At 40.1% G+C, this 12,692-nt stretch overlaps 1 protein-coding gene across 6 annotated transcripts in view; it reads left to right on the forward strand.

Moving 5' to 3' along the window:
• FARS2 (phenylalanyl-tRNA synthetase 2, mitochondrial) overlaps positions 1-12,692 on the forward strand; it is a 248,678-nt gene that overhangs the window by 155,273 nt on the left and 80,713 nt on the right. For 5 of the 6 annotated variants that reach the window (XM_075142618.1, XM_075142619.1, XM_075142621.1 and 2 more), the window contains one exon: positions 10,893-11,044. The exons of the other annotated variant lie outside the window; for it this stretch is intronic. In XM_075142618.1, the coding sequence (XP_074998719.1) occupies positions 10,893-11,044 (152 nt within the window). The remainder of the gene's footprint in view (positions 1-10,892; positions 11,045-12,692) is intronic. 6 annotated transcript variants of the gene reach the window in all.

Consider the following 12,692-nt stretch of genomic DNA (forward strand, 5'->3'; position numbering starts at 1 on the left):
AAGAGGCACCTTGAAACCAGTAAGAAATACGCTCTAATTCTTTTTACCACTTTTGGATAAAAGGATGGGTTTTGTCATAGGTGAGTTTACTTGATAGCTGTTTTAATATTTGTGCCAATGTTTTACACACAAAAGATACATCCTGCAAAGAGCTTTTGATAAAGTGGTCTCTGAAATCATGTCTAAACCCCTACAGTCATCATCTGCATCATGATTAGCCATTGCAGCTCAGCTGTAGAGCGTCCCTAGGAAATGAGGGCTGGGGAGAACAGTCTGGGTACATGTGTGCATATGCGTGAACAGGAGCACCTTTTGAAGTACATGGTGTCAATAAAAAAACCCTGATTTTCAGCTACCACTTCTCTGATCAGAATATGAATTAGGCTACAGAGAATAGCCAAACAACAGAAGGCACAGTTGGGAAGAACCGTATTATTCTTATAATACCCGTCCTCAATTTCCTTCATCTTGCTAGTGTGAGAGACACATGGACCATAGTAGTAACAGCCTAAACCAAAATGTGACAAGTAAGTAAGGCTTAGGGGTGCATATGCTGCAGAGGATTTCTTTTTGCAATCTTCTAAAAATTAATAATGGGAAGAAATCACCTCTTTTGAGGATTGCTTGCATCCTCCTGCTCCTGCACACGTGTTAAATCCAGGTTGCATAATTATTCCCACATGTAACCTGTTCTCCTAAATCAGGAATAGTGATCCCATTTTCTGATTCTTGTAAAATAAGGAAAGGTGTTAAAGAAATACCTGTTCTGCACAAGGATTCTGCTTGTAGAGATTTAAATGTTCTTTACATTTTGCCATTGCATACTTAAATGCTTAGTGTACTTTTTGTACTTTTTGTGCTTGGTCTGTTCTCGGCTTACGGCTTCTCTGTAGTTTTCTGTTTCTAAGTGTTGTTACTCTTTAACAAGAATATAGCTTTAGGAATGCTCAGGGTCTGCCTGAAAGGAAAAATTAAAGGCTTTTCTCCCTCTTCTGAGTATTGGACAAGTAAGTAAAGCCTTTCATTTCTGTTTCTCTCTAGCTTACCTACTGTTCTTTAAAGTTAGATACTGGTTTTAGCTTGCTACACTGCTCTGGTGTTTTATTATTGGTTTTGCATTTTGGAGGTTGTGATTTGTATGAATTTAATACTTAAGGGGGGAAAAAAGTGAAGTTGACTGCTCTGGAAACTAAAGTACTCGATTTCGCCAAGAGTCATTGCAACTCGGGCATTTTCCCCAAGTGAAGAAGGAAACCCAGTTATTTTAGTGGCACTGGAAATCATGAAGAATATTTCAAAAATACCAGTAATCTGCTCAGGTAAATTGCTGTACGTGGCAGTTGGGATCTTTTAATTTCCCAGGGAGCATAGATTTTTATGATGCAGTATCTACAGTAGCGTTTCCCAGATGATACAGATTAGCTCGTAAGTCTGAGAAGTGTAGAAAGATGAGGACATTCCTTTGCAGCATAGCAGTGTGTGAAGTTGTACCTGGCCAAGAAATACGAAGTGTCATTGCTGTTGTCTTGGAAATATGTATGCTTTTTAGGAGGGAGAGAGAAAAAAAAAATACAGCTTGTTAGGCGGGAAGAAAGACTTTTTCAGGTGTTGTGTGTGCCTGTAAGATTTGTGATGCCAGCTTATTTTGGTGTAAGTCATATTCAGGTGTTCTGGAGATTCTGCTATTTAAACAATAACTCTCCGGAATGGTGGATTTAATGAGCAGAAAAGGAAATATAATCAACAGTGCTTTATATGAGATTTTTCGTCTAAGCTGAAATAAAATGTTGGGTGCAATTTGTTTCCATTGTTATGCTATGTATTTGGAAGAAATACATCTTCATATTGCTGCAGTCTCTTTCCAAATACTTGCATTCTTTATTTGGATATAAATCTTTTATATGAATTGTTGATGTGTGCAGTATTTTACCCCACTGAGCTATTTATCTCGGCATTGTTATTAAGCATAATGAGAAAAAAGCATATAAACCAAACCATCAGAAAGGAGGAAACCTGACTTCTGAGCATGGCAAACACTGAATGGCTGCAGCAACCAATGCCTTCTGCAGGAATTGCAGGTGTTCAGCCTTGCTAAAGAAGAAATTCTTAGTATCTCTTGAGAAGTTGGGTTTCTGCTGACATATACCAGTTTATCACCTGTTCCTTGCAGGCATGGTAGATATTTTTTAGAAAAGTGTAGAACTGGTACATACAGTCTTTATTTGTTGACAGTTTGTTTTCTGAGGTCTGTGTCTTCTCTGCCCTTTTTACCCCTGCTACAAAAAACCTGATAGAGTGATTCTGCCTGTGGGGTGGGAGATTTGGGTAGGAAGGACAGACAGAATATGGACAGCCTGTGCAAAAGGCAGTCCTAAGTGTTGATTATTAGGTTTGGTGTGAAAATCCACTTTACCATTTTGGTGATTTCAAATCACTGGATTCCTTCCCCAGGACACAAGCTTGCTTGTTTTCTATAGATGACACCACAACATAATAAATAGATTGTCCCATCTGTTCCCCTTTGTGTCACAACAGTTCTCTAGTAGCAACTGCTCAAATGGAAAAGTGGTACCAGAAAAAGCATTTCTTGGCTTTTAGTTGTTTTGCAGTGGTATATGTGTGTTTGAAATGGGAGATGGTTAGCGTCTTGAAACCAGCTAGCTCAGTAGGCCATGAACTGGGAGGCTGGGGAAGAAGCATGAGGAGAATGCATATTTTTCCACAGTAGACCTAGAACTGCTATAGGAACGTGTCAGGCTAACCTCTTCTTCACCCTGGTGCTTTCAAAAGGGGCTTGTAAGAAGCTGAGATGTGGGAGTGAGTAGTAGAGAAACATCCCTTTCGGTGGTTCTCCCTGTGAGTCCTGTCTGTTTTATGGGAATGAGAAATGATTTTTGACTAGTCAAGCACAGAGCAGAGAGTCCATCACCAGTATTTAGGAATCATTTATATTTATCTTTTGGTGGTTTTTATAATCAGATCACAAGTGGCAAGGCATATCCAAATGCCCAAGTGCATGGGTATCTGGAAATATCTCCCTGCTGTGTGTGCTGCAACACCCCTGCTTTTAATAGGATTAGGTCAATCCTTTCATTTTTTTAATGTCTTTCCTGCACTTTTTCAATTCCTTACTAATCGTATAATAATAACCTTTTCCGTGGCAATAGAAGTGATCCTTTTGTGTCTGGAAAGCATCTCAAAAGTCATTCATTGTTTCTCAGTTTTTTGACCACAGGTCAGTTTAAAATACATGTTTGCACTCAGAGAAGTGTATTGTGGCTTTAAACTTGGAGCACTGTCCGTGACAAATTTAAATGAGCTTGACTTTAAAATAAAATGCTTGCAATTTAAAATAATGTTGTGGGTAAGAACACAGTGTCCCCTTTCTGGTGGGTCCACAGAGGCTTAATAACTAGCATTACTTTTGGATGAAGATGTTTAACAGCAAGATTTCTACTCGCTCATTCTGCCACAGCACCAGTCCTCTTGTGCATTCTTCCTGGTACTGGGGAAAGGTGAGGCAGCTTATCTAAGAAGTTTAATATTTTCATTGGCTGTTACCCATCTTAATTTTTCAGTGTCATATTAGGTATCAACTTTCCTTTGTCAGGCAGGCTCCTCTATAATAAGCTGTAACTTTTAGCGTGCAAGAAAGGTCGTATTTGTTGTTGTGCACATGCACGTGTGTGTGCATTTGTGATGAGTCTTTGGGTTTTTTTTCTGTTCAAAGGTGCTTCACTAGCATTGGAAAAGGTGACTAAATGAGATGATATGAAAAGCTACCCAGTGACCACTTAGGCAGAATATAAGCAATTAAACTCTTTCTTGTTTTGCACCTTCAGGGAACCTGTAATATGGCTCAAGAGAGAAACTCTTATCTTCAACAAGACCCCATAGGGCTTAGCTTAGGTGGGAAGGGGACAGAGCTTGGACGGTGGTGTGCACCACACAGCAGAGAGGGATCTGGTCCACAGATTTGTCCAGGCACAAAGCTGCAGCTCCTGCAAGGGGCTGCAGCAGTGTCATCCCACACTGAAGGCTGAGGCCTACCTAGAAAGACAGTCTGTGCCCCATGGCACCTCCCTGCTCAACCTGGATCTAGGATGGGTGTTTCATCTTTCAGAACAGTTTAATTTACTGTTTAATTTTCTTGATAACGTTGTTTTCTTTCTTGTATTTTCCACAAGGTACTTCCTGTTTTTCCATAATTCCATGATTGTTTTTCCCCAGGGATGAGGAAGGTAAAGGCAAAGAGAGTGCTTTGCCAAGATGAGGAACAGCAATGAGTTGTAACCCAATGCTGTTTTAATTGTGCAGGCTGCTGCTGGCAAACAAACCGGTCTTTCTGCCAAATGTATGATTTTCTTCAAGGTATTGATCTCTAGAGGGGAGTCTGACATCCCTCCCCCTTTTTCACCCCCATGAAGGGCTGTGAACTGCACTAGTTGGAGTGGAAACTGGGATAGTGTTAGATTGATTCGACCTGCGGGTGTGTGTTGGCAAGTCCAGTCAGCTGCAATATCTGTAGGCAAATGCTCCTTGTGGCCCATGGTAGCTTTTGCTTGGGTTCTCATGTCAAACGAAAGAGCAGGGTCAGAACCAAGGCTCCTAAACACAGCTTAGAAATCAAACATTTCTGTCAACCATGACAAATTAAAACCTTTAGGGGAATGGAAAGGAACCAGGCTGGTTAGAAAGTAAAAAGGGAGGAAAATGGGGATGGCTGTGGGAATGTTTGGGCAATCCTTCCCTTTCCCCCAACCCTAGAGCCCCTAGAAGACTTGATTGCATAGTACTGCTGCCATGCCTAAGAGGAGTTGTATCTAAGGTGGTGTACACCAGTTCTCTTCAGTAGCTCACCGTCTTTACGCTGTCCTCCATACTTGCTTTAAGATGAGAAATCACTAAATTAGAAAAAAAAAGGAGATTTGGTAATATTGTCATTACCAGAATGCCATGAAAGAAGTAATTTTCTTAAAGAGAAAAGACCTGTTATGCTATACTCAACCATCTAGCTCAAGTACGCTGTCTCCCACGCTGGCAAACAGCAAGTGCTTGGAGAACAGCAGCGCGAGTATGAAAACAGTGTGATCCTTCTGTGTTTTTACTGATCCTGCTTAAAGCCATGAGAGAGCTGCTGAACCAAAAATGCAGTTGGATCGCTCTGTTTAATAGTGACTAGAGGATCTGACCACGATGAATTTGTTTAGGCCCTTTTGATTCCATGTAACAGGTCCTTAGTTATGGTATGCACAGTATGGAAAAAATGCACCCTTTAGTTCCTTTGAAACCTGATGCATCCCTTGCTCTCTCTCTCCTCTTTTCCCCTTGCTTCTGTGAGAAATAGAGAAGGGTGTTTCACTTTCCACATTGAATGAATTAATGGTTTGAAGCCATTTGGGACACTCAAAGGCACTCGCATGGTATTCAAACCAAGGACAGAGCATTCTCACCCATGCGTGAAGGAAACCTCTTCCACTCAAAATGGTCCATGTACAAGCAGAGTGCCTGAAATCCAGGGGTCACATGGTGTTCCCATGGACACACGGTGTTGCCCATACCTGTATGTGAGCTTGCAGAGGTGAAGAGTTCTGTTGGGGGGAGCAGACTGCCATCCAAAAAGGGCTGATAATACTTGTGTGTTCATTCCCTGAGAAGCTCGGAGCACCACTGGAGGCTAATGCCCTTCTGCCGTTCCCCACAGGAGGACAGAGCGGTGCATCAATCTCAAACTCGTCCATTTGCTTTGGTTTTAAGAGCTTAATCCCAGAACATATCTGTATATCTGCTTCTCAGACTTTATAGAAGTTCTCTGTTGAAACTACTCCATTTCCTCCTTTGGATATGCGTGTGTGTTTACACATAAATGTATATATGTGTGTGTGTGTGTATACATGTATGAATATATAGAATTTACTACATCGAACTAAGAAAAAAATGTATTTGGTGAAGGGAAGGGTAGAAAACTTATCATAACGGAACATTGTGACTGCGAATTTTAAGCCATGACAGCCAAGAAATTCAAAATTATGTTTTCTGCAGCAACCGTAATTTGTCTACGCGGGTCATAAATACGAAAGTGTAAATCTAGGAGCATACTAATACAGGAAACTTCATTATGTGCAAGGGGACTAAGTTACAGTTGTAAATTTGCAAATCTGAATTTCATGCCTGTTACGTGTTTAAATTTCCTATGATAACGCTGAATTAATGCAGTTTCACTGTGGAATATATTAAGAAAGACTTAGCTATTACAGGACTGTAGCTTTCATTTCGATGAGAATATGATGTTGCATTAAAACTGTATGGTTTATGTACGTATTTCTTCAAAACATGGGCAATGCAGGACTGTTAAAGCTTGACAGCCACGATGCTGCTAAGTCTTATATTTTTCTGACTTAGACTGGTGATGGCAGTAAAGCATGGCTGGCTTTTCAATAGTTTGGCTGCTGTGGAGTTGCGTGGAGTTGCTAACCTGATTTTTGGTAGGTGTCGTCATTAACCTTGTGTTTGTGTCACCACTGTCAAAATACAAGTACAGCTTTTTCCTCCACCGTGTTTGTCGCTCATTCGTTGTGTCCCCCCGTCTGCAGCCGGCAGCAGGGGGGGAACCGAGTGAACAGCCACAGCACAAAACTTCTCCTGTCCCCTCGGCATGTTGCACTCACGGTTACTCCATCTACGAGAAAGTTGGGGTTTTTTTTTCCCCTAATGTCAAATATTTGTGGAAAGTGCTGAGGTTCATCGTGTTTTTCGGGACTCTGGGCTAAAGACACTCTGTGGCCGTGTGCCGGCTTGTTCGCTGGCACTGGCTGTGCATTATCCCCAGCTGTTTTTCCTCCCAAGGTGGGGGCTTCTGCAATGTATTGTATTTGCTCTCCTGTGCAGCTGTGAGGTATCTGGATCCAGGCTAGCTGATGATCCTTTGCCATGTGTGGACGAACGGAGACTACTCTAATGGTGACCACTTGATTCCTGCTGCCAAGGTGTCCAGTGTAGTGCCCTGGTGTGGCAACATACACAGAGCCCAAGTATTTGCTATTTTATGCTGACAGACGAGTTCTGGTGGATCCTGTTGCTGCTTAAGACAGCTGTCCCCCAATGCCTCAAGCTGCTGCAATACTTCATCCAGCACATATTAGCATAAACCACTGAGAGAGGCAATTTTCAGCTGGCTACAGCGGGGTGTGAACTGCAGTGGTGGGGGAACAGGCACGTGTTTGTTTTATCAGCTGCTGCAGGGGCAGTAATCTTGTCAGAAAGGTAGAGCAGAGGGCTGGGGGTGAGGAATGCCCTAAACTATCACAAACCCATGTAGAAAAGTCACAGCCCTGAGTTTTCAGTGATGCACTCCTCGGGTACATCTAGGCACGGGCGAGGCAGGCTGGCAGAGCAGAGTACAGCAGTGGTGTCCAGCTACTCATTTCTATACTAAAATTAGCACCCTGAGAGGGAAAAGCTTGCAGTTTTAGTAAGTACTTGGCTTATTTATTAACCAGAGAAGGAAGTGTGACTAATGACTAGTAACCATGTATCATTGAGGCTAGATCATCATAAGCTTCCATTTTATTATTAAAAAAAATGATAGTAATTCAGTACTCCTAAATGCTTTCACCTTGGGTGACTGAAAAATGCAATGTCATTATTTGCAATATTCCCTACAACATGGGCTCAGTGGAGTCCTATAGATAGTGTAATTACTGGGAAAGCACTCTTGTTTTCCAAGGTGGTTGAAAAATGTCAAAGATAGTGCACTGCAGTGTTTGAAATGGAAAGTAAACAGAACATTTAAAGTAGCGCCGTGGTGACAAAGCTCTGATGGGACCAAAGAAGTGGTGCAGAGTTGTCTGTGCATTGGCAGTGCTGTCCACCAGGCCTGGCCAGCGCCTCGCAGCAGCGCTCTGCAGGTGGGATCAGTTCTACCTTCTCCTAAACCTCTTTTCTGTTTCCCGAAAATGTAACGGGGGTGGTCAGGCAGTGGAAGGAGGGACAGCGGGGCTTCCAGGCTTGGGTAGCGTGCTAGGAGTTGGCCAACACACAGGCAGTGGAGCCAGGCAGTGTCCTGTTAGCTTCTCTGAGCATTGTGCTGGAGCACACCTAAGTCATGAAGAGGACGTAGCTGGAAATGGTGGCTGGAGATGACAGCAGAGCAGAAAATGTAGTGGGAAGAACACATCGCTCTCAAGGGAAGCCTCTAAAATGTCTGTCAATTCATAAGGAAACAGTCTTCAGGGCTGCTGTTTGCCTTGAACCTGGAAAGGGATCAAAGTCAATGGGCTTTAGACTGTTCTGTTATTAAAGGGCAGGAGAGTTTAGAAGGAAGGACAGTGATGGCAATGGGATCTGTTGGACCACAGTATATATTTGCTGAGGTGCCTGAATACAAACTTAGTACTTCATTTTGACCTGCCAGTTGGAGACTCTTGTCCTATCCTTTTCAAATTTTAGGTGTATCTAATAAACAATTATGTAGCTCATGTAGCTCTATAACAAATAGATCAATACGTTTGAGAACTAGGAATTTTATCCTTATACTAACTTTAGTGTTGATATAATACTTACTGCAATGATATTGACTGCAGCCAGGTGGTGAAGGGACAGTATAATATGGGATTATTGCCTTGCCTTTTACCATAAAAGATTTTTCTGCATTATAAGGCTCTGAGAAAAGGTTAGTACCTAATAATAAAAAAGTTAGGCTTACTGTTTTAAGCATTTGTCCTTCCAGTTTTTGTGACAGACACAAGCATATACACATGCGTGCACAGAAAAAATTACAACAATTCTGTATCTAGGCTAGTAACACCATGGATTGAGTCAAAGAACCAGTTTTCTTGTAGACTTGATAATCCAGGAGGGCCAGACCCTGCAGTTTATTATATCTGAGTAATTTTGCTCACATGGAGTTTGATGACACTGATAATGTAAGTCAGACTGTTGCAGGTACATTTGCAAGATCTGACGACATTGGGTCCTTGTGTGTATCTCATTTTAAGTGGGAAAAAGAGTGCTGTTTTCATGTGCCTGACATAATCCTGCTTCTTTTGAAATTGATAGCAAATACTGATTATGAATTGTGGGTATTCTGCTCCTTTTGGGGTTTAGGATATTACTGAGTTACTTGAACGTGTAATTATTTTTCTTTAGTGTCCTTGTACCAATGGGAGTGAAGTAGGCATCTGCCCAAATGGAGTGGTCATGCTTAAGCTCATGAGTCACATCTTCTGGTTGAATAATTAAATGTCCTAAAGCTGGGAGTTCAGTGAGTTCTGGATTAGTCCTTGCAAGCATTGAAGTGTGTTCAGTAGGTTGCTGAAATATAGCAGTGATAAAGATAGTGGTAGATAGGAGTGAGGTGAGAATATAGAGGTCTGCTGCAGGACTGTATCTTTATTTACACTAACACATGTATCAGGTTGTTGACTGAGGAGTATCTCCAGCATTTGCTGCTGTGACTTTTGTATAGCAGAGGAGATGTTTATATTTCATTCATTAGTGTTTTATCAAAGCTCTTGTGTGATGGATTTATTGTGCAAGTTTTTTTTAATTTGGTGTATAGGATATGAATTCATTTGACAAGTTTATTCCTTTAACAAGTTGGGTAATCATTTGTGATTCACAATTTTATTCACGGGAGGGGGGTGTGTGTTATTAATTTAACTTGCACTGTATTCCTTATCAGATATCTATTGACTAGTTTACACTGTACAGAACAGGATTTGAGTAAATCAGCGTGCTGTAAATTTGCCTTTTTAACAGGTTTATTGCTTTAGCAGGGATTCACTTAGGATTTCACTGCTCCATCATAAAACATTCCCAGGCATGGAATACATTTTTGAATGAGATAAAATACTCTATAGACCAAGGTGTACACATCAGCTGTCATATACATATAAGCAAAATAAGAAAAGATGTTTTCTCCTGCAGACCCCAACAATCTTGTGCAAAAGTGCTTATTTCAACTGCAGTGCTTTAATGGAAGGCAGAAGTAAGATATTGCATGACCTAGAGGGCATAAAAGAAGAGCGTTACCATTTTCTTTTCTTCAAAGGGGGAAGCATCTCAGCAAAGGCGAGATCTGAAACCCGTTGACTCCAGGGAAGTTTCATCAAAATTGAAAAATTAATAATTGTCTTGTTTTGTTTCTTTTTCTCTTCCTTTTTTTGCAAATAACAAGTTACACTGTTCTGACCACAAGATGAGGTCTTCCTGTCTGCAGCATAGATGCCCCTTTATGGTTAAGAGTCTGTTGTGGTACTTGTGGAATTAATAATTATGCTAAAAGCAATACTTCTTTTGTTATTGTAGATGCTTGGATGTCTATAAAAACCACTGGGAAGTGAATTGATCCCTCTTTTTAAGCCAAAGTGTGTTTCTTATTGCAACCTTAATAAGAAGGTGCCTATTGATAAGTCTTCCTTAGAAATTGCACAGTACAAATAATAAACATATCGTGTTATATAAGAATGATATAAAAGAGATATAAATTTTATACATGAATGTGATAAAAATTTTTGAATTTGTAAAATATCTGAAAAACGCTTTTTAAAAGTGCAATTCTACCCAGTGAATAATCATGTTAAAATGATCTCTTCCATTTAAACAGCTCTGATCCAAAAGTGTATGCAGGCTCATAAATGCTGATTTTAGCAAACAAAACAAGTTTTTTCTTCTGAATGAATGAATCAGAGTGGTTATGAGGGGATCTTTAAAAGACATTTCCTAGTATAGAATCTTGCATCTCAGTTGTTTACGAGGTCAGTTTGCACTTCAAAAAGCATTTCAGAAAGCTTCTAAAATGTGTGCTGTGTGTGTTGTACAAGTTCAAAACAATTGTAGGTATACCTGCCAAGTTCAGCCACTTATAAAGGTATGTTTTTTAATTTTTTTAGCCACTCAGCAGATATCCACCTTTGATCAATGACATCTCTTTTTGGCTGCCTTCTGGGACATACTCTAAGAATGATTTTTATGATTTGGCTCGAACCATTGGTGGAGACCTGATAGAAAAGATTGTCCTAGTGGATGAATTTACCCATCCAAAGTAAGTAAAACTTCTAACACATTTTTCCTGTAGTCAGAATATAAATATTTTGTAAATATTTTAGTTCTATATACCAAGAAATTCTTGATTCTTACAGTGTTTACACATTTCAAAACATTTTTTCAACACTTCCAAGAATAAATATTCTTATTTAAAAACATTATCTTATATCTCAGTTTTGTACTAGTACTGAGCTTCTGGTATTCAGACTGCAACCCCAATGTGTTGTGCTCAGTTAATCACAGCAGCAGTGAACAACTGCCTTCCTCAAAACATCTGCCAGTGTGTGACACTCTTATCTATAACATGCCTGATATTCTAGTCCTGCTCTTCACTGAGTGACTGGTGTTTGTCTCCTTGTTCTCTTCCTTTCTTTTTCTAGTCCTGATTCACTAGTAGACCTTTACTATAAGTGTCAGGGCTAATAATGATTTGTTGCAGAATACTATTGTTGGTGTTCAACAGGGAGGAAAAAAATAAACTTTGTTCCTTTCTTTCTGACACTTACTTACGCTGTTGAACAATCTCTCAGGCTTCAGAATATCTTCTTACGGATATAGCAGCACTGACATGACCATTGGGTGCACAGGTTACTTGTCCAACAGGTGCTATCTGTTGTCTCAAAACCTGACAAGTATCAGCTATTGCATATGCACTGTTTTTCAATTTGCTGTTTCCAAATCAAGAAGTAAATATGCTGCTGGCTACCCAACTTTCTAAAACTGGGCTTTAAAATAATTTCCCTTCTTTGAGACTTTTTTTTTTGGTGCTGTAGAAATGCAGGTAGTAAACCTAACTGCAGTATTTTTTGAAGATGATAGGATAAAACATGCTTCATGTTGTGCTCCAACACCTATAGATTTTTTTTTTTCTTTCTACATCCAGGTATCTGACCCTACTGTTCTTTTGAATTTGATGTATGTTGCAGACCAGATGGATAGATGATTCTATGGCCTAGTTTTCATGGTGGTTCAGTGGATTAGTATTTGTTTGTTTTTTTTTCCTTTTTACCTTTTTTGTATGGTGTTATATGAGACTGTTTCTGTTGTGTGAAGAAACAGAAATGCCAATGGAATTTGTGTAGGCATCCGAAAGCTTTGAGTCATTAATTCTTGAGTGGTCCTCACATGCAAATCATGCAAAAGGATCTTAACTCTGTACTCAGAATGGTGTGTCCAGCAGAGAAATATAGGCTAGGATAAGATAATGAGTACTATTCATTGTAAAGAAGAACAAGACTGTATCTTGCAGAGAAATTCAAAAAGAAGTTTGTTGCAGGTATGGATAACTTCTTATGGTCACTTGAACTGCACCATAGTATCAGTTAGCACAAGTGCATAGACATTGAAGGCTGCTCATACAGATCCTGCTGAAAATATATTTAATTGTCTTCTATCATGATGGTTCTGATACAGTACAATCAACATTTTTTGTAAAAATTGGGTTGTTGGACCCATTTTTGGAACTGGTCCTTTCCATTCATTCATACTGAATGTTTGTTGTATGTATAACACTTCTGTGTTCATTGCCACTTTTTGTCTACGTTCTTCCTGGTGATACCAAACATGCGATCATCTTTGTTGTTACATCGTCTCTTGGGGGAAAATCCTGTGTATAGTGTAAGCAGCTCTTCCGAGGCTGAAGGTTT

The sequence above is a fragment of the Calonectris borealis genome, chromosome 2 (genome assembly GCF_964195595.1).
Source record: "Calonectris borealis chromosome 2, bCalBor7.hap1.2, whole genome shotgun sequence".
Taxonomy (NCBI): Eukaryota; Metazoa; Chordata; class Aves; order Procellariiformes; family Procellariidae; genus Calonectris; species Calonectris borealis.